At 37.2% G+C, this 23,050-nt stretch overlaps 3 protein-coding genes and 1 non-coding gene across 4 annotated transcripts; 3 read left to right on the top strand and 1 right to left on the bottom strand.

Annotated features, from left to right (window-relative positions):
• Window positions 1-5,243: 5,243 nt before the first annotated feature.
• LOC18036803 (transcription factor HEC2) lies at window positions 5,244-6,068 on the bottom strand. Its single transcript, XM_006425844.2, has one exon. It carries the CDS (start codon window positions 6,045-6,047, stop codon window positions 5,244-5,246), a length of 804 nt encoding a protein of 267 aa, XP_006425907.1. The 5' UTR covers window positions 6,048-6,068.
• Window positions 6,069-8,928: 2,860 nt separating this feature from the next.
• TRNAR-UCU lies at window positions 8,929-9,001 on the top strand. Its single transcript has one exon. It is a non-coding gene; the product is annotated as a tRNA-Arg (tRNA).
• A 4,369-nt stretch (window positions 9,002-13,370) lies between these two features.
• LOC18036807 (protein RALF-like 34) lies at window positions 13,371-13,763 on the top strand. Its single transcript, XM_006425845.2, has one exon. It carries the CDS (start codon window positions 13,371-13,373, stop codon window positions 13,761-13,763), a length of 393 nt encoding a protein of 130 aa, XP_006425908.1.
• A 5,957-nt stretch (window positions 13,764-19,720) lies between these two features.
• On the top strand, window positions 19,721-22,623 carry LOC112096707. Its single transcript, XM_024180062.1, has 2 exons — window positions 19,721-20,418; window positions 21,468-22,623. Exon 2 carries the CDS (start codon window positions 21,608-21,610, stop codon window positions 22,583-22,585), a length of 978 nt encoding a protein of 325 aa, XP_024035830.1. The 5' UTR covers window positions 19,721-20,418; window positions 21,468-21,607; the 3' UTR covers window positions 22,586-22,623.
• Window positions 22,624-23,050: the final 427 nt, after the last annotated feature.

Consider the following 23,050-nt stretch of genomic DNA (forward strand, 5'->3'; position numbering starts at 1 on the left):
AGAAAAAAAAGAAAGAAAGAAATTGGTAAATAAGGATAATATATAGAATAAAGTGAGAATAAATATACGAAAAGAAAAAAGGAAAATGGGATAAAAAAGAGAAAAAAAAAGGGAAATTTTAAAATGTTGCGGAGCACAAAACAAAAAAAATATTATAAAAGGGTAATATTATAAAAGTAAACTAAAAGAAATAAAAAGTAACTGTAGGGGTATCAATACTTTAACAGCAAGGATGTTTCGAGGCATTTTTAAAAATATAGGGACTAAACGGACACTAATCTTAAAATATAGGGACTAAATGAGCTTTTATCCTTAATTCACCTGTGCAGTACTACTCCACGATTACTGATCACCATTAATTGATACATTGCTTTTACCAAATTTCATAATTCGATTGTCCTCTTAATAAACACAAACTAATAATTGTTAGTTTTATTTTATCTCCATTTTTTTCTTCTTTTGTTATGTTAGATCTTGAATACTATTATTCACTGCCTTTTAAATACCACTATTATCCGAGGCTAAGATTTAGCTGCAATGATAAAGAGCCGTCTCCCTAGGACTTAAGTCCTAAGTTCAAGTCTCATGGAATTTGGTAAAAAAAAATAAAATGCATCAATTAATTTTAAAAATGTGGAAAAAAAAGAATACTGCTATTATCCACTATGTCTATATGCTTATAAGTTATGATCTTATATTGCAAGCAGCACATAAAAATTAATTGTGCATAAAAACTACCGATTTGATTAGTGATTTCACAATCACTAACTGATCCGCAACTCATGAATTTATTGTTTCCTATTTTAAAAAAAAAATTAAAAAAGTGTAATTTTTAAGTGTTGACGGCAACTCGTCCCTTCCTCCTCAATTATGCGTCATATTTTTTGTTTAACCACTAAAGCTTCCCTTATACGGTCAAAGTCTTCTTTGGAAAAAAAAAAATGTAATTTAATCTGAAACGAACGTTCCCATCGTTTTCTTTGTAAATGGGGAGAAGACGGAGGAGCAATTATTAAGAAATGTCAAGGAAGCTGCAGGATTTAAAATAGTTTGGATAAGGATGTCCCAACAAACACAATGGCCGGTGCATGCCATGCGAATATGTATGCCTTTGATATTACTTTTCACCTTTTTATCAGTTTTCTTGTGTCGTCTGTTCGTGGTTTGATCCCGACAAAAAACAGTGGATTACAATTATTTAAAGTTGCTCTTTTATGACATCCAAGTTAGATTTTGAAGATTTTAGCAAGAGAAGATGAAAGATGCAATTCATTATCTCGGCAAAAATTACAGAATAGAAGATGATTTGAGCTTAGTGTTTTTATAGTGCTTCGACGGAAGCTCCTAGAATTTCCTAGCTCATCAACAAAATGTAATCACGGCAGTGCAATTGAAACAACAGACTCAAGAGCTAAATTGATCAAAATGAGTTGACTCATGTTCAGCTTCATCTTCAACAATCCACACAATTGCAGTCTTAGCTTGGTCATTAATTTGAACTTAATTATAAAGTTTCAGTACATTGGTTAAAGTGTGCGTGACTCTGTGCGGCTTGCTGCCATGCTGTCAGTGTTTGAACTAGATCTCAACATAAGAATTAAGAAATTAGGTTTTATTTGTGTGGATTATGAAATTAAATCATAAATTCTAAAGATTTAGCGATTGAATTTGGTTTTAATTGGAGGTTAAACGAAGTTATTTAATTTTAATTTTTATCATTTTATTTTTTAATATATTAGATTTTATTAGTTAATACAAATTAGGGTGTTAATATTAATTAGGTGTGTTATAGTACTTTTATGGGTCAACAGGTAAATTTAGCTGGAAATTGGTTGAGGATTTCAAAACGTTAGGGGGTAGATTGAAATATGTCAAAACATCTGAGGGGTTGCCTAAAATTTTCCCCCACTGATAAAATTATATATATAATGGAGACCCAATAGATTTGGCATTGGGCTTGATTGGATAAGTCACCTCCAATGTCTGATGAGCTAGTTGGATCGGCCTGTGAGCCTAGTATTAAGATCGATCGCATCATCCATGTCAAAATTCATAGAATTTTCCAAGTGTATTTGCACTGCTAATGTCTCCCAAAAAAAAAAAAAACACAATTATAGTGACACGAATGCTTAAGCCTTACAAAAAATAAAAAATATGAACGCTTAAGACCTGTTAATCCTTCTATATAAAAAAAAAGACTTGTTAATCGAAATACTTAGAAGCAATAAAAAATATTTGTTAATAAAAAAAAGTGTGAAAATCGAAGTCACTCACGTGATAGGTTATTTATAGCTTAAAATTTACCCATCATTTGACAAAAAATATTAAAAATCTAATTTAATTAAAGCGTCAAACGACCAAGCCTTAGCTAAGATGGGTGTTAGTTCTGAATGTTGATTGATATTTTAAAGAAATAGAAAATTCCAACAGAAATGAAGCTCTTCAATTCAAATTAGTGAATGGTCAGTCGATTAGTGAAAATAGTATGTAGCATTTTTATTTTTATTTTCAATTTTTTTATTAGTGTGAGATCGTATTAGAATTGAGTTCATCTCACCTTACGTATGGGACATTTGAAGAAATAATTTTGATAGATCCGGAGCTTGCACCTGCCCCCTTTAAAGTATGCACTCTTGCCAAAATCTAATCCAACCAACCAACCAACCATTTTATTGTCTTTATTCATCTTCTTCTCATTATATTGTATAAATAAAAACATACATTTGAAGCTCCTTTGACCATATCTGCATTTATAGTCACCCCCCCCCCTTCCACCAACTTTATAGCGCACCTCCACTCCATTGACCGCTGGTAACAATTTTCTCTCTCTCTCTCTCTCTCTCTCTCTCTCTCTAAGACGATTAATATTGCATTTTCTGAGCATATTTCAAGAATAACTTTGCAGTATTTACTTTTTAAAAAAAGTTTGCTGCGAATATCATGATAAATGGATAACCACTTCCAGATTTTTTTCCCCCCTTTTTGGACAGGAAATAAGATTGACACCGAAAAAGCTCAATCAAATGGCTGGGTGTAAGATTTTAATTTGGCGTGATTGAATCAAATACGTAGAGTAAAATTGTATGAATGTGTAGGCTTTATGTCCTGTCACAATGAACATGAGAACTTATCCTAAAAAAAGGAAAGAGATAGAATGTGTCAGACTAGAGGGCAAAGGAAAGCAACGGGGATACAATGAATTTGTAAGATGGGACGTAGGAAAGGAAATGTCACTAAAATTCTAATGATCAAAGACATTGTGGGGATGTTGGGACCTTAGTGGGATATCTCACATGGGTCTTCTTGCTCATGCGGGTTCATCATTTTCTATTTTTCTAGCATTTCTTTGATTCCCATTTTCGAAATTATTTGAGTACATTTATTTATTGATGAATATTGAATAATGGACGTTAGTGAAGCATGACACTCAAGACATCAACACTACTATAACTCGATCCTGCCTTGGGAGGCAACCTACCCTCTTATCTTCTTTCTCATTTATTGTTAAGGAGACCACAAATCAATAATAAAAAGAAGAAAAAAGAAAAGTTGTTCTAGCTAGTTGTATACTTCTATCACTTAGTAAATAGAAAATTATATATGATCAAATACCCTTTGGGGAGCTCCCACTTTCTAGTTCTAATCTCAAATCTTGCTATTGCAACATCCTTCAGCAATTCTGGCGAAGATCGTCACTTGAATTATCTTGGTCGTTTTAATCTGATGTTTATCAATGCTCCTAATTCTTCCATGTTTCCCGTAATCTAATTCAAAATATTCTATAAAAATCATTCTATTTCATCTCTTTCAAATGTTAAACTTCCTAGTTTTGTTTTGCAATAAACCCATATTATATATAGTTGAGATTCATATATATGTAGTTTGCATTACAACTGATTTGATATTTATCGTGTTACTCATTATTTAATGATAAGTTTGTAAAATTTGCACATTAATGATTGATAATTTAATCAATTAATACCAGCACATAATAATACTAGGTGATATATGGCTTGAGATGCAAAATATATAATTGAACAATATAAGTGCAATAATTTTGTTTTCATTTCTTTACAACTACTACAAACAAGATAAATTGATGGCCATGAACATTTGGTTGCTTAGCATCACTTCACAAGAATGATAAAAACACTTTATGTACCTTGGATGTGTCTTGCTAATGAAAGATATGATGACTGCTGAATCTTAAACTACATATCCAATATCAACAAGAGTAATAAAGTATGGTAATCATTCTCCATATAAAAGAAACGAAGCACCGAAATCCATATTGCTTGAACTATATATATTTTGCAATTGCTGACTCCCAATGCGTGTGAAAAAGGGCGAGCATAATGGAATTGGGCTAAGACAAAGAGTAGCAGAAAGTAAAAACTTCAGTCAATAATTTCTAATCCCATATCTGAGATAACGACTAGCTCAGCAAGTTGGTGAATGCCTTATCAAGACTTTATGTCTTGGGTTTGAGTCTGTGTACGTAGTGTGTGTATTCAATTAATAAAAAAAATTATATTTCCATATCTTTCATTGAAGAGAGTATATTTGAACCAAAGAATCGGACACAAAAGTGAAAAAATTATGTTACACCTATGCAGATCTTTAATTAACCCAATAACTTCATATGGTTGTAACATTTTTCACCCCCTCCCTCATTTTTGGGTCATTCATAGGACAATTTATTGTTTTTTCGAATGAAAATCAGAATTACTATAGTGACTGTCTTCTGCACCCAATGAAATAATTCCTAAGGGAATAGTTGGCCACCTCTATTTTGCGTCAGACTTAACGCAAAGTGTAAACAATTTCCACTTTACCATAAGGAAAATTTGCATCTAACTTCAGTTTGATTCTTTAATTGATTAGATAAAAATCATTAGCTGACAATGTAGAAAGGATAAGGTTAATTTTTGTTGATACTAATAGCCGAAAGATCTACTTGGCACTTGCTAATGTAATTCAAAATTTTGATGATGTCTTTTTGGACGTTAAATTCGGATAATGGTAATTTGGTTGTTATTTTGATGGTGGAGAGACTGAGAAAATTTAAGCATTTGATCAAGAAAGCATACACTACGTTTCTTTGTGACATGCATTAACAATGAGAAATAAAACATTAGTTCATTCGATCTTTACAAACCCAATATAAAAACACAATAAGACTACCAATTGATACACGTACGGATGTAATAACTTCTAATTTAACCCTAATTTTTTTAATTCTCTTATCTAAACATCTGCATATTGATATTGTCCACCATTTGATGAGAAGCTTTAACCAAAGACGGATACGCCACACCGGCCATTGGCGCTCCCTGAAATCCAACACCACCCATGGGCCTATGAGCCCCAGCTTGTTCCAAAGTGTGCACTTGCTTTTTCAAGAACTTCACGTAATGTATAGCCTCATCTAACATTGAAGCTGTGTCCATTTTGGTCCCTCCAGGCACAATCCTCTGAAGTATCCTTATCCTCTCGCTTATCATTTCCCTTCTATGCCTAGCCGCGACGCTTTGTGGGTCCTTAGATATTTTCACATTCCTTCTCTTTGGAGGCTTGATGGATTCTGGATCTATATGAATAGGTTGCATAGCAGCTATACGAAAGATCATCTCTCTCATAGCTGCCATTGAGTTTCTTTTCTCTAATGTCGGTGGATAAGGACTTGGACTTGGCAATGAGGTCTTGAGTCTTCCTCCTGTGACTACATTATTGGGTTGATGAAGAGGTGGTGTCATCGGTTCCTGAACTGGAGTAGTAGTGTTTATGAATAATGGTAAAGAGGATGATGGATTTGTAAATGTAGGAGGAGGAGAAGAAACATTATTAATAGGGTTGTGATATATGGGCTGTGTTGAGATATTGCTGTTGGTGTTTGCATTGGAGAAATGGATTTCATGATGCAAGGGGGAAATGTTATTGTTAAAAGCCTCACAGAATTCAGGAAGCTTTTCCATCTGCATTATGACTGCCATCATGTCCATATGATCTTCTGCTTGTTGAGATGCTTTTATCATGTCAACATCCATTGCTTCTCAAACTGATCTCTTAACGTATTCGTGTGTATAGCAGAGGGAGAGATGGAGAAGTGGGAGAGATACTGATCAGTGACAGAGGGATGGGGGAGCTGAAAGATGAATTATGGAATTTTGTTTTTTTTTTTATCAGATTATGCGCGCAGAGAGATAAGGAAAAATAAAAGTTGATTAAAAGTGACAACAATACACCAAGCTTGCTGGAAGAGTGGAACGCTAGCTTTATATAGCAACTTGTGATAAATATTTTATTCATGCAGAAACTGATCGAATAGTCTCAAAATTCATTTATGATTTTCTGATAGTGACCGCCCATTATGTGGGGCTACCTCCAATCAGAATTCAGAAACATATTAACCATTAGATCTGTAATCTAAAACTGAAAATGAAATGTCAAAGCAATAGATGCACGAGATGAGAGATCAAAAATCCATCGATCCATCATGAGATTTGGGTCCACAAAATTGAAGGGCTAAGATGGAACAGATGGATATATTTTGATTTCTTAAACAAGGTGCATGAACCACTCTCCTCCTTGACCCATCGGAGAAGAAGGGATTAATGGGCGTTAGCCCTTGCATTTCCCCTAAAATTCCACTCTCTTAAAAGAGGAAGACGAATCAATAAATAACCATGAAACCCCACAATCACATGACATTTGTCAGATACATAATAAAACCTCCCTCTATTTTTCTAATTTTAAATGTTTCAGCTGAGTCTCTCTCAAAGTAACAAAATTAACCACCCTTCAGATGCATCACACATGGCACATGCATATAAATCTTCAGTTCAGATGTTCAAACAATCGATCGCCAGCCATTCAAATATTACTAGAAAACAGATTTCGCACAAATTGATGAAAGCAACACTCACTACCGGCTGCCGCCTGCCGGTGATTGATTTTTCTGAAATGTCAGTGTGTAAAAAGAGACTTAATTTTACAGTGCTTAATGGACAGTGACATGTGAACCAGGGCTAAATAACTAAAGTCATTGATGGGGACCTACAGCCACTTATTATGTATATTTTACTGCATTTAAATTATCCAAGCTTCTGCTATATCCTGATGATATACTGCTACTGCCTACTCGGTTTCAATATTGCTCCCTTTGGCACACTTTTCAATAAGGATCAGGAGATGACTGTAAGGCTGATAACCTCCCCACTGCAAGTACGTACACATCTGCTCAGTCTTCTAGTACTGGTGAATTTCTTCTGTGGAAAATAACTTAGTTGATAATTGGTCACTGCTTTTCAGTTTGCATCAACGTGTGTGTGTGTTGCAAAGTGGCAATTTATATATATGAATGATAAGTACTTAAATTGAAATAATAATAATAATAATAATAATAAAGTTGAAAATAAAGTTCTGGCAAAATAGCAGCCATCCCACAAGGGTTAATCCATTTTGAAAACTAAATATATATAAAAGAACATGTTCTTTTCTTATGGACAAGTTCAGCTGGAAAGCAAAGGATCCAGAAAAGAGACCCAATTGATTTAATTTGCTGTGTAATATGAAATCTTTTTTTTTTTTTAATTTTCCTATAATTGAACAGTATATATTAATACTGAGTCAATGAACATAGTTCTTCTCCTGCCTCAGTTTCAGAGACCCAATTGATCACAGGAACAAGAACTGATATATAGATATCTCGTATATTTAAGAAAGCAACGTAAAATGAGCAGACAATTACAGTATTACTCAGCTCAGAAAGTGGTGTTCTTTTCTCTTTTTCCATGATATCCTTCACCCAAAATGAATCATTGATTTCATAATGCAACTTAGAATTGAAGAGGGACAATAGTCATTATCTACCAACAGTACCTTTCAAAATTTCAAAAAATAAGAGGAACATACGTTAATTAAAGCTTTAATTCGCCACCCTCTTTGTTAGACGGTAAATAACAGTAGCTTCCTCATAGGCGGTGCACTTTCCATGAAACTCCTACGTAGAAGAAGAGTTTGTGTGTGTGTGTACACACACACACACATACTAATTTGATTTTGACACGCAACAAAATTCCTTTAATTACTGCAATGGCGAAAACAACATGGGCTGCGGCAGTGCAGCTTCGTGTATTTGAGTTAATTTGATCGTAGTAGTAATACGGGACGTTTTCTGTGCCAATTTCTTTTTATTTATTTATTTATTTATTTTTGGCCTTTTTTTTGGGGGCGGGGGGGGGGGTAGAAGAGGAATCTAAAAAATAATTAAAACAGATTAACCAGAAAATGGACCGCAGAGAGATGAGAATGAGATTGGTGACAGTGAGCCATGATTGAGTTTATCAAACCAGTTGTCATGACTAATGAATGAATCCTTATGAATGCGCTATGGTGCTGATAAGCATGAAAGCGTTAGCATTTATGTGCAATAGCTTCTGAATTTCAGGGTCCAATTCAATAAACACAAGATTGTTCTAGAAAAATTAATTAAAACACGACATGAGTACATGACTGACCGACCGTCCCCCTTTTATATATATATATATATATTAGTAGCAGACAGAAAACTAAAGCCTAAAACCACTACTTGATGTTGATTATTCAAATGGGGAAAAACATCAAGACGAGAATCGGATTGTCCTACTTAGATTCATAGTTGGGTTCTAGAAAGAAAATGATACAAGCAACTTTTTCCTACTTTATATTGTACTACACTAATTTTTTTATTTTTTATTTTTAAAAAAAAGATGCTCACCGTAGAGAAAGAAAAATGAAAACAAAGTAAAAAAGAAAGGCTTATACCTCCATTCATTTATCTAGTCCTAGCTAGAGCATCAACTCGACAACTTGACCGCCGTCCCCAAGCGTTTACATAAATTCTTTTACTGAGTTTATAAGATCCACACGCCAGTAAGAGACCACAAAGCACCCATGGCCTAATGGATAAGGCGTCTGACTTCTAATCAGGCGATTGTGGGTTCGAGTCCCACTGGGTGTGCGATCGAATTTAAATTACTAGAAATAGGGCCATCGAGAGTTGGATCGCAGGTTAAACTTTTTTATAATGGGCTTGGGTTGATTGTCGATTCGCTACGTCTGGGCATCACTGATCTCTAACTCTGGTTTATGATTTATGAATCACAAAATTTATGGGCGTTGATTGGCTACGTAGGCATCTGTGATCTCTCTTTAGTCTCAATTATGAGTCACAATTCACAAAATTTGTTTCCCTCTCCTCGGCACTGGCTCTGTGGTTCACAAAGAAGAAGCCATTTTGTGTTTGTTTGGACTTTTCCATTGCTTATATATTATCGGGTGCTGATTTCCCCCACCCCCACCCACATCTTCTATAAATACAATCCACTGCGTTGAAAATAATATTCTGATTAAACCGAAATTGTGGGCGATAGAACAAAAGGTGGGGCGGAAATACCATCACAATTATATTATTGACAATGAATAAACAATAGTAGTGCTTTAACACCCATTCATTGATCTAATAAAACCCCTTTTTGTCATTAAAACTACACTTAATGGCAGATTTAAATCTAATTAAGCCAATTGATATTTCATCCATTTTCAAACTCTTCAAAACTTATTATATCAATAATGAATAATGTTAGGGATCAGAATCCCAACTTGAATCTCAATGTTATATATCACTCATTTATTGGATGATACATTTCATATCTTGTAAAATGACTTAATCACCATCTAACGAATGATTGTCACCTAACATTGCTCATCATAATATTAATTATAATAATCATGTTTAGTAAACTCAGAGAATTAAGCTAACTTAAAAAGAAATATCCAATAATATCTAACTTACATGCAATATCAATCTCTTTCATGTTAAAATATAGGCTTAACTTTTTTCAGCCAACAAAATAAAATAGCCAAAGCCAGTAAAATAAAAATAGCCAAATAAGCTTCATTTTGAAGGCTAATGAAAAGAGATAAACAAGTTCGGATGTTCCCAAGTCCCCGGCATTATTAATTATAGTTTACCCAACTTTTTATTCCAAAGGGCAAAGGGTACATGGGATAAGATTTCCTCCCTCCAAGTAAAAGATTAATTCATTTTAATTTTTATGATCGTGTGTGTACGTCCCGTCCGGCCGCAATCTTCTTTTGCATCAGCTAAAGAATTAATCCCAATATTTATTATTGTCACGCTCAAGAAGTACGAGTGAAGCCTCAATTGCTTGCTATATTCCCACTTGTTAAAAATTTCATACACTGTTAGAGAATTTATACCCACATCATAACATGTTTAGGGCTGTATCTCACTCTGTCGCTCTTAAGGAGCTTTTTCTTAAAGGTAAATTATTTTCAAGATCCCAGCACCAAAGGTAAATATATAATAGTATTTAACTTGAGATTCTTACCACTACCATTTTTATAAACTGTTTTAGAGGCTCATTACAACCTAAAGAATATTTTGGTAAAGAGCCCTCTTAAACGTTTCATTCCATTCCGAAAGGCTCTCCTAATTTATTTAGGATTTTCTTTGTTTTTTCAAATAAAAAGACCAAAATTTTTGTGGAACTTATTTTAGAGGTCGAAACTTTGCAAAACAATGGCTCAAAATTCTAATTCCTCCTTTAAAAGTCTAAAATCGGTGTGCTATATCCTTCAATTTTGGGCTAAAAATTAAGATCTGAATATTTGTGTATATGAGTCCGCAATGGTATTTTTGTATCTGAATGCGAATAAAATCTTTGTGGATTGTGGGCAGATCTTCCAAATAGCCGAATCTGTATAATCTTAACTCAACTTTAAAAGATTCGACAAATTTAACTAATAAAATCAAGTAATACATGAACTTTCAAGTAACACGTGAACTTACATTCATAATCGATCCTTTTTTTTCTTCATGTTACTTCCTATCTAATTAAATATTTTTACACTTGAGATTGCTTTTAAATTATAATTTGAAATATTTGTAGTTTAAGCCAATTATAGCATTCAAAAATTCCTCACTAAGAAATTTTTTTAATTTGTGCATAGCATAAAAATAAGATTGTAAAAAAACTAAAAGATAGCACAATATTACTTTGAGTTTTAACAACAAAAAAATTAAATAAAAATTTAAAAGAGTGGTTGGAAAAAAAAAGAGAGAACATTCTCGAAAATAAATAAATAGGACTGACAAAGGGGTTTCATAAACAAAATTAGAGGGGTGCGAATAGTCCAACTCTAACAAAATTATAGCAGCCCCTATCCACCCTTACATATGGCCCTGCTTAAATTAGGCCTACTAAAGGAAATAGCAAAATTTTTGTAGCGGACCCTCTACCCAGTATCCACACTTATATATGCGGCCAATGGATTTGTACAAAATCTTTGAATGCCTGATCCAACACTTATGTACGGCCTTAACAATAAAACTATTATACATATATTTTCACTGACAAAATTATGTTGCTTGGGGCGTAACATACTCCCGGAGCAACATGTTTCTTTATTTATTTTTACTTATTTTTCTTATTTTTTTTCCTCCTCTTCCTTCGTTACTAATATTTTTTATTTTTCAATTGTTATTTTATGAATATTCAATAGTGATTGATTTAGATTTGGGATTGGACATGGAGCGTATAGTGGTGAGCTGAGTAACCCCATTGGGTTTGAAAATAAGAGATAAATTTGAGGTGGGATTTTGGTGAAATTTTTAAAGAGATTGGATATTAGGTGGTTTGCCCTTGTATTAATGTATCAGCGGAAATTCATTGTGATTGTGATGGTTGGAAATAGAAAGTGGAGAATGTGAAATGTTAGATTTTCTACTGCCCTTTTTAAACTGGACCAATTTACTTTGTTTAACATTTAAATCTATTTTGTTATATATGTTTTTTCCTTTGATGTATGTTTGTATGTGAGATTTCAAATTAAGTTGAATAGAAATCAAGTTGAATAGTTGATTGTACAAATTAGAATGTATGAAGGAGGGAATCCACTAACTCAGACAAAAAATGAAAATTAGCCATATTGCTCATACTACGTCAATTTTCAGAAAATAATAGGGGCTGTAGTGTTAATGACCAAATATGCACACCATTAAAACTACTCCGTTGGATCAGACGGTGAGACCACAAACGGACAATATTTTCATAACCCATTCACATATCTTTGCATACCCCATCCGCACTTATATTATATACGGCTTAAAAAGGAAAATATTTTCATATTTTCAACATCACCCCTTCCACACTTATGTAAAGCTTAACAAGGTAATATTTTCGAAATTTTTGCATACCTCCTTTCAGAATGGCGTCAAGGAAAGATAATATACTTGCATTTTTAATGCCCCATTCACAAGTCTCTCTCTTCTTTCTTTACAAGTTGACTCGTGACTATTCATGCATTTAAGTTCTTTTAAATTTTTTTCGAATCGAAATTAATTATTTCTATACTTGAAACTACTTTCAAGTTATAATTTTTAAACATGTTAAATTAAGTTAATGATTGTCATTCAGAAAGTTATCAATAAAAAAAGACTTTTTAATGTGAAGAGTAAGCAGCAAGGTTCTGAAGAAAATTAATAGGAGACTGTACAGTGGATTTCAAGAGAGTGAGAATTGTTATAAAAAAAAAAAAGACATAATCATAAATCAGGAGTTCTGATTTTATTTTTATTATAATTATTTTGAGCAATAGGAGAGTTTATTAAAAAGGGTATTTTTATAATCAAAGTAATAAGTTCGGGAAAAAAAAATCGAAGTAAATATAAGTGAAAAGGGGGTTCCGTGGGGGACACATGAGAGGCGTAAATAGTAGGTTCACTCATAAAGAATAGAGGACTGTGTAGTGTGCAGTGCGGCCCAATTCAATAATAACACGCCCGACCAGGCTCGGCCTTTAGGACCCACCGTCCTGATTCTGACATGCAACCATGTGCTGTCTTACTCCCCAACTGCCTCTTGTAACAAATTAACAACAGTGACCAGGACTCATAAACAAAAAGGCCTTGCCAGTTGCCTATTTAATTACATCAACCATCACATTCAAACCTGTATCGCGCTCACTCAGGACTCAACCGCTTAGATCTCATCGATTCCCTCAAATAGCGAATCTGTCGAAATCATCGAAAGATCGGACGAGACAGGAACCCCGGAAGCATTGAATTCCCGTGAACCCTGGCACAGCTGATTACAAAAAGCTGAACCCGAAATCGAGGCACGCGGTAAGTGGTGCATTGATTAAACACAGCTGTAACCCAATCACCTCCCAACGTAACAAGTCCAGGCCCATCATCATGTGATTGCCTGCATAGTTGTTTTGCGAACGGTTCCCGCCTCACTTTTAGTAATTAGTGTCTTGTGTGTGGTAACTGGTAAGTAGGAGGGAGTGAGGGTATCCAATCCATGGCTCTCGCACCAGCGACTGTGAAGCTTCTCAAATTTGGATTTGGCTTGATGTTGATGCACATGATTTCAATGAACCTGCTGCATGTCGAGGCTCAGGTAGCGGTTGATGAATCAAGGTTGGAGTTGATGAGTGACGCGCTCGAATGGCCAATGTTGTCAATGTCTTTTGATGAAGAGGAAGGTGAAGGGCCTGAAGGCGAAGGTGGTCGGAGATCGCTGTTCTGGCAGAGAATGAAGTACTACATTTCGTATGGGGCCCTCTCCGCAAACAGAATCCCGTGCCCTCCACGCTCTGGCAGGTCTTATTACACTCCAAACTGTTACAAGGCTCGGGGTCCAGTCCACCCTTACACCAGAGGCTGCTCTGTCATCACCCGTTGCAGGAGATAGATGAGCTTCAATTCCTTAATTATCTCAAATCTACCTGTTCCTGTTTTCCCTTTTTTTTTTCTTTTTTTTTTTTCATTTCAATCATTATTTTGTTTATTAGTTTGTTATAGCTTGTGTTTGGGTACGTGTGTTTTGTTGTTTTATCTCCTACATGTGTTGATCACTGTGTTATTTGTGTTTATGAGCTTAATCGCTATTATGTGTGCTGAATTTCTTCTACATGTTTTTTTTTTTCCTAATTATTATTAATATGGTTAATTTTTAGAATCATTTTACTCAATTCAATGACCAATTTGGTGGTTCATACCGTAACATACACTATTCTTGGAAGAGGTTTGATTTTGATGTTTCACTTGGTAGTTGTATTTCAAAAGTGATTGTGTTGCGAACGTTTTAGAAGTTCAGGGATCATCCACCATAAAATTTAAACAAAAAAAAAAAAAGGTTTAATAATCACTTTAGTGCTTGATGCATGATTGGTCGCTTCGCTACGGTGGCGTCTATAAATTTGTAATCTAAATCCTCAACATGGTTTTTTTTGAAGATATCGCTGTACTTGAAACCTTAGAGACAGATTGTTGATCCTGTATGTAATACTTGTGTTCCTCTGTCCCCTTTTTTGTTTGTTCTTACCTGATCTTGATTATTAAAAATGCACGGTGAATCTATTGATATGATTGATGATCTTCTTGTGCACATTACGTTTACATTTTTACCTCAGAGGTAAAAGCATTGCCATAATTAATTGGCTTCAATATTTCTTCCAAATTACCCAACCAACACCCGTCTTTTTTATATCACATCGCAGATATTATCCTACTCCGGACTGCAACATTCATCTATAGTTTTGTATTTTTAATTTCTTACCCTGAGGTTTGGCATATTTGCAGTTGGGTGGCCAAGATTAATTTTTTAATTAGTGAAATCTCCTGCCGTCAGTTGATTTTTTGGGTGACCGTTAGTTGACCATAACAAAAGTATCATAATGCACACACCGTTGCCCCTTGAAAGTTGAAACAGACAGGGGGACGCTTGAATCCTCTTGGCGCCAAATCCACAAACATAAGATTTTTCCCTTCAGAGAATTAATTTGTTTACAATTGCATCAACCAATTTAGTAATAAGACACTTTTGCCCTTAAAAACAAAGTAAACATACGAAAACAGGAGAGAGTAATATCTTCTTTCCTTTTGTATACACAATTCCTGTCTCTCGCAACAACAACAACAACAGTTTGATAACAACAGTGTAAAATCGCAGGTCCTTTAACCCTTTATCTCTTAGTTACTTATCTACATCAGTTAATAATAGGGTTGGTAAAAAAATTTAGACCGACTGATTTAGGCCCATAGAAATGGATATGGGTTGAAAAAAATATAAATCAAATTAAAAACTCAAAATATTATATTAATATATGTGATTTATTATATTGTCTTACTAATATTTTGTGTAATTAACTATTATTTTATTATGTATTAGATAATTATCGTCAATTTAATTTTTTTATTATATTAAATTTTATTTTAAAATTATTTGAAAAGTCAGGCCCGGCCCACTGAATTTGGATGGGCTTTTAAAGGGTCTGGGCCGGGCTTTTCAAGGAGCTACCGCGGGGGGGGGGGGGGGGGACTGTGTGAAAACTTAATAGATAACGTGCTGTGTTAGAAAGGAAATTTAGGATGGAGAAAACCGAAATTTAGCAGTAATAAGGATAAGTTTAGTGACGATATAAAGATGTATTTGAAAAATAAATTTCAACCACACAATAATATAGTTGCCACATGTCATTGGATCTTCTAAGCTTTAAGAAAAATTAGAACAGGAGGGGATCGAATCCATTCCGGAATTAATACATCAGCACGGTAAAATATTGTTCGATTGTTTTATGATTGACGCACCCGATGTCGATGGTACTCTTGATCTGGATCTAAAGATTTTGAGATTTTCTCATCAAGTGACTATGGAACATGCTCCAAAATTCTATTGGGGAAATATTTATAATTTTTTATAATTTTGTCAAAATTATTATTTAAAATTTATATTTATTGTATATTATTAATTTTTATTTTATAGTTCCATTTTTTTTTTTTTGCAACAATTATAACTTAAAAAGTTACAATACCTCGATCCCAAATACAACATATGCAAGGTGCTCTGAAATCCCATTAAGGAAGTATTTAAATTAATTTTTGAAACATCAATTTTAATGGATAATAGTGAATGAGAAATGACATTAAGATGGGAAAAGGAGCATAATCCCTGCAAAACTTCTTTCATGTTTTAAGATAAGTCTACACCCTGCGGTTATAAGTTATAATCGTGTTAATTTTATTTTTTTTGAGCATTTTACTATTTACCCTGATTAAATTAAAATATAAGTTATAAAAGAAAAAGTTACAATTGGGGAAAATTTCCTAAATATTGCATGCAAAATATTCGTTAAAAACTCCAATATGTCACATTTGGTCACATTTGACTATGGGAGCACCAGCATAAATTCTAGCACTAGACAAGAGAGAGGCAAATGCATGTTCGTATTAAAAATTGTCACATTTTCTCTGTACAAATACAAACAAAGCAATGAATTTTTTTTTTTAATTTTATCATGAGTATTATATTATCTTCAGATCTATTTTAATGCTTTGCAAAAAAATTTCATAATTTACGATTTATTATCACATAAATTAATTCTTGAGGCTGCATAAGTTATTTACTTCATTTAGTTTCCAAACAAGACGGTAGATTGGGCCAGGTTAAGTTTGAGGACCGAGCCCACGGATTAGAAAGCAAACCCAAAGGATTGAGTTCAGTTACGTTACTTGTCAGTCTCAGTCCAATTTGACCCAATTAAAAGTGTTCACGTCTCTTCTCTGTTGGCTTCACCACATCCTCGATCGTGAATTCTGAAGTTTTCATCATTGTAATTAAAATTAAACTCCGTCGGTTCATGAGTTTTAATCGGGTGGGTGATGATGGAGGTCAATTAGTGATACTTTTTGTCTATTCATTAAATCATTAAGACACTTGGTGGGTCCATATTATTAGCACAAGAGTGCCAAATCCCAACCACAAGTAGCTGCCCGTAGTGGGTCTAACGTATGCCATTCAATTATTCTAATTATCCTAAAAATAATTCAATAACACCCTTTTAAGTTTAGATTCGGTATTGATTCTAATTCTGTAATTGTGTTGTTCTTTTATTAATTTTATACAAGGTAGGTATTTATATCTATGTCTAATGATTAAGATATAGTTATTTGAATATATTCTTCTCCGATGACTATGTTGTCTTGAAAGAGATCATTACGAAAATTATAGCAATACTCAATCTAAATCCACATATATATTCGGGTAAATACAAAGTTTTCTTCCAGTAACACTGCATGTCACCGCGCCTATGTGTGATGCATAATTTTCTAGGCGGCATATCATCTGGCAAAGAAAAATAATACACAAAGTTATTTCTGTAGGGCACCTGCCGCCACTTCTACTTTCATGGAAATAACAGAGAATGAAAACCAATTGACCGAAATTATCCGCATCCAGATTCGCTTCATTGAATCTTTTTGTTTGGGGTCAACTCCAATATCCAGGTTCAATTAAGCATTCATAGATGACGACCAATTTGAATATTTTATTAGTTGCCTTTTAAATGTGCCAAAAAGTGAACAAGCCCCGCTCTTTCGCTAATTGGAATGGTTCGTCCGTAAAACCATCTAATCCTAGCAATCCACAAATGGCTGCAATAATTTAGTCAAGTGGGGTTCTTCACATAAAAGATTTTATAAAAAATTGTGTGAGCATGATTGGTGGATCAAAATCTATTAAGTGGACCCAAATCCTCACATTGTTGCATCATCGCAGATATGGGGCCCGATTGGGAAATCTGATCAAATCTGAACCGAAACTCAACCCAATATAAAAATGCAGCCGAAAGCCTGCAGAGAATCGGTTTGTATTGTAGCAAATGTGAAATCAACGAAGGCCAGTTCATGAGGGGTCAAAAATCAAATATGGCTGGCAAGTGGTACTGGGTCACCACTTAGAACCTCTGAAGCTCACATGAGCCGATGCGTAAGCCATTTTTCGGGGCGGGACCCCCAAAAGAAATGGCTGCGTGCGGGTTTAATTCCTTCGTGCGGTGGGTTTCATTTGGACTTTGATGGCTTGCTGCTACTGCTAGCCAGTAGCCACTACTTTGATTTTGAACCGTCAAGCAATTGACCACACACGGTGCTTCACCCCTGGCCTTACCCGAAAGGCTTCTCTGTTCACTCTTCAGTGCGTAGTCTAATGCATGAACCGACACCTCCTTTTTCTTTTTTTTCTCTCCCTATAATTTGGGTGACAAATTGACGATTTGACGGCAAGTTACCAGATTTTTTGGTTCCTAACGTATGCATGATTTGCCGTCTCCAAGCATCTTATCATACTCATACTTTAATATTTTAAGCAAATTAAGGCCAAACTTGAATCTTATCTCTACCAGTACTAGTAGTTCTCCCTTCTCTTCATACCTACCTTCAGAGAAATTCCAAGATGCGATTAATTAGCGATATATGTTATTTAAAATAGAAAAAAAAAAGTGATATATTTTAAGTCATACCACTAATTAAGATAAACAGGACGAAAATCTCTTTATACCCACGTGTAAAATCATAATTTAAATGGCTTGTAATAAATAATAGTGGCTGCTATAAATTATATATATAATAGAGATGGGGTTAACAGAAAGTGCTAAATTCTATCAACGTCAAACGAATTAAACACTTACATATGTTACAGACGAGACCCGAAATCTAATTCCACGTGACCCATGTTTGGAGGAGTGCAGCATATTCCTTACAGATCCAGCCACCCCTAAATCAACAAGCTAACCTAACACTTCTACGAAAAGAAATTGCAAAAAATAATTGAAAGGGCTTGATTATTACACTACTCCACGATGTCTTTTCTTGATCAACTGGTGCTATTTACAAGTTGCTGTGCGGCTAGACTTTTCAGGGACGCAATTTGCTCTGCCTCTTACATTACATCAACTGAAAAGTTAGTGAATAAGTAAAGATAGTGAGAAATAACTACCCTTAGCACGTGAATCAAGCTTTTTTGGTACTTGGAATTCAACTCCCCTAACGTCCTCAAGTATGAGATTTTTGTCGCCCATAATATAAATTTTGTTGTCTAGTAAGCCCTTGTAGCCCCGCTTCACTTGTACGTATCTTATTTTCTTTAATTTGCTCACTCACAGATATTTTACAGCATAAAATACTAAAATTTATTATTTATGGGTTAAATTTTGAAATCCAAAGCATAAAATTTGTGATGAAAACGTCTTCATACGCAGACCAATTAAATTAATGTCATGTGACATGCACTAGAGCGAACTAAGTCAATGCGAATGTCCAAATTTTAGTTTGGAACATTTGAACATAATTATTAACTTCTAATATGTGAACTTAATTGTTTAAATGATGAGTTTTACTTTGACTACAAAAATCTCATACCCTATTGTTGATGCGAGATTCCGGTTCTCCTCGTTCTACGACCAGGATCCCTGCTCGATCAACTCTACCACGACCAGGAGGTCTCCTAGTAATGCTTCTTCTCCGGATGTCCCTGCACACACAGACAAGTCAGAGTACGCCGGTTGTTCTCCCGGCGCAAACCCTCCGACGCTCAAGTCAGATATGAAGGTTCGGGGAACGCTTGCCACAGGTCTTATGGCTTTTTTGTGGTTTTCTCTTTTATCTTAAAAATGCTAACCCTTTTACCTTCGTTGGCTACCTTTTTATAGGCTTCCTCTGAATCTCAGTCTTCCGCTCTTTTCGAGACGGTATGGGACTCCAACTGCTGCGTTATGGGCAAAACATGGGATCTAGCGTGTTACGCCACGGTTCAGGGGAAAGCGTGGCTGCCACGGCTCTGTGAGACCTTGCGTGTTACGCCACGGTTCTGGGGAAAGTGTGGCTGTCATGGCTCCGTGAGATCTTGCGTGTTACGTCGCGGTTCTGGGGAAAGCGTGGCTGTTGTGCCTAGGTTCTCGTGCTGGAGAGCGCGTCTTGCCAACTGCCGTCGACCGGGTCTCCTCGCCTCTCGGTCTCTAGCCGGAATGGCCTCATGCCTTTTATAGGAATTGGCCTCGCGGACGACAACATCGTGGACGAGCAGGATGTTTCTGCTCCTGTTCTTCCACGCGCCAGGCTTTAACGGAAAACACCGGTGCGCAGAACTCCGCCATCAGATGTCTGCTCGTCATTCCTGGTCCCTTCGACGCATTTGTCCCAAACAGTATCCCTCCCAAACACCGGTCCCCCAGTTTCTGGTGTTGGGTAATGTAGTGGACCAGCAGTAGAAACTCGATAGTACTCGCTCGCGTGGGTTTGGAAAAGGCTGCCAGGAGTCATGTCGCATTTAATTGCGGACGAGGTGACGTGGCAGAAATCCCCCCCTCCATTTGAATTTCAAACCGACGGTTACGGGATTCTCGGAATATGCGTCATTAAATGCTGGCAGCCCAAGAGTTTGCTTCTCAGTAAGGAAACCCAAAATCTTCAAACACGAACTCGTCATTTTCTCCATTCTTGTCTCTCCGGCGAATGAACCTCGGCGCCAAAGCTGTCATCCCTGTCTCTCTCTGACCGAGTCCCTGCTTCAGGTATTTTTTCTATTTTTTTTTTTTTTTTGGTATCGGTTAGTTGTAGGTAATCTCCTTTCTCTCTGCTTTGCTTGAGGTTGTAGTTGGCGGTGGTGTTTTGGTTAGAACTTAGGATATGTCGAAGGGTAAGGAGAAGGTCGTTGAGGTTGGTGACGACGAACTAGGTTTTTTGCCTAGTCTGCCCGCTGATTTTGCTTTTGATCCCGGGATCCCCTTAGAGCCCATTAGGTCTAGTGTTGGTACTAGCGCTAGGAGGATGTCTCCCCAAACAACCTCCTCGAGCGACAGTAGCGATGAAGAAGGGTCTTTTGGATCGGAGAACACTTTGAGTGAGGGTCAAGGGGATGATTCTAGTGAGGCGTCCCCATCAGGAGCATCACGGCCAGAAGAACGGGGTACAGTAGGGGGTAGAGCCTTGTCGCGTGATTATGCCATTGACTACATGTCGTGTACGACCACGTTTGACGAGCTCAATGACCTCCGACTTAGGTATAGTATTCCTGGTGAGATACCTCTTAGGATCCCAGGAAAAAAGGATACACCTAGCCGGCCTCCCAGGGGATACGTTACCCTGTATCTGGAGAGCTTTAAGTATGGGCTGAGGTGTCCTTTGCAGCCTTACTTTGCCCGGATACTTAACGGGCTAAATCTGGCTCCTGGTCAGCTGAACCCCAACGGGTGGAGAGTGCTCTCTGGTCTGTTCATATTGTGGGACAGATGTTGCCAAAGCGAGCCCACGGTTGATGAGGTGAAGCATCTGTACCAGCTGAAGAGCAGCCCTAAAGATGCCGGCTGGTACTACTTCCAATCTGGTACCAAGAGCAGGAAACCCATAACTGATCTTCCAACTGGTGGTGGTGGGACTTGGAAGAGGAAATTCTTTTTTGCTGGGGGTCCCTGGGGTCAAGTTGCACAAATAGACGGGAAGGATTGTCGCGTCCCACCCCGTTTCACGGTCCCAGGTTGCCTGCTCGCTTTAGATGTCTTGTATCCATAATTGTTCCTGCTGTATTGGTTTGTCTCTAACCAAGTGTCTGTTTGTGCTGTAGTTTCCTGGGGTGTTCACTTCCCGCTCCGACCTGGTCTGCTTAAACGGGTCGAGGCTGTATTGGCCAATTCCTGCTCGAGCCGAGAACTGCTATCTACATACAACTTCCTCGAGTCTCGGTTGATACTTCCTGGCCATAAGATGGAGGACGCAGTGATTGGAGCTCTGACCAGGAAACGCTCTCGGCCTCCAACAACCGATAGGGACCAGGACAAAGATGCTCCCGCTGCGAAGCGAAAGAACATCGTGCAGCAGGTTCCTCCCTTGCAGGCTCTCCCTCTTGCCTCTGCTAGAGTCGGGGAATCCAGTAGAGCGGCCACTGATCCTGCTTCCTCTTCTCCACCTGTTGTGCCTCGGTCCCGCTTACCCGACAGCCGACCAGAACACTTGGTTCCCTATCTCAATGAGTTGTCTAAACTCGTGAGCAAGAAGGACCTGGAGGGCTTTGACGGTTGTACCCTGGGCGAGCTGGTGGGAGCCATGCAGTACAGTGCTTTCCATCTCAGCTGCATGGCCACCTACTATAAGGCCAAGGTTGGCCGTTACGACAGGAAGATGAAGGAGGACATTCAATCGGCGACGACCAGAGCTGACGTTGCCGAGAAAAAGGCGGGGGAGCTAAACGTTGAGAACCTCAAGCTGATAGAGCAAGAGTCCCTTGCTCAAGCAAAAGCCATTACACTCGAGGAGGAGCTGACCAAGGTTAAGGAGGACCTCCAAGGGCAGAGGGCTATGTATGAGGCTCAGCTCGAATCTCTCCGCGATTCCCACCGAGCTCATGTAGAGAACTTGGAGAGGGAGGCCGACAACCAGTACGACCAGGGACTTCGGCATTCGTATCGTTGTATCATGGCCGTCCTCGGGAAGCAACACCCTGATCTGAAGATGGATGACCTTGCAGCTGGTGTTGCTCAACATATGGACGAGGAGGCGGCCAAGGAAGATGCCGAGGGGTTAGAGCCGATCGTGATTGAGGAGGGTAACTCTCCTCCTCGTGCAGTCCCTGCTGATGTTGGCGAGGCGAGCACCCCCCCGGACGCAACTGGTGATACCCCTCCCGCACCCGAGGAGGTCCAGCCAACCGATGCTGCTCGGCTCACTGACCCACCATCTTTTTGATATATTTCTTCTTGTATTGTAATGAACAACGTTTATGAAATTTATCCCCTCTGTTAGCCATTAATAAAAATGTTGTTGATTACTATCTCGTGTCGTACTCATGAATTAATTTTCGTCTGAAACGCTGATCGCTTCTGTCTCGCCGTAAGACAGGCTTTGAGACTTGGTGAGGCCTTTGCGTGCCGTAGAAAACTTTCCAAATGCTTTGGAGCCTGCTCGCCTTCTCGCGAGCGAGCAGATCCTTGCATGCTGGGCTTTTGTCTGGCCCTAAGACAGGCTTTGAGACTTTGTCGAGCCTTCGCATGCCTTAGGATTTTCTTCAAACGATTTGGATTCTGCTGCCTTCTCGTGGCCGAGCAGATCCTGGCATGCTTGGCTTCTGTCTCGCCATAAGACAGGCTCTGAGACTTGGCGAGCCTTTGCATGCCTTAGGATTTTCTTCAAACGATTTGGATTCTGCTGCCT

Source organism: Citrus clementina, unplaced genomic scaffold, assembly GCF_000493195.1.
Source record: "Citrus clementina cultivar Clemenules unplaced genomic scaffold, Citrus_clementina_v1.0 scaffold_7, whole genome shotgun sequence".
In the NCBI taxonomy this organism is placed as follows: domain Eukaryota; kingdom Viridiplantae; phylum Streptophyta; class Magnoliopsida; order Sapindales; family Rutaceae; genus Citrus; species Citrus x clementina.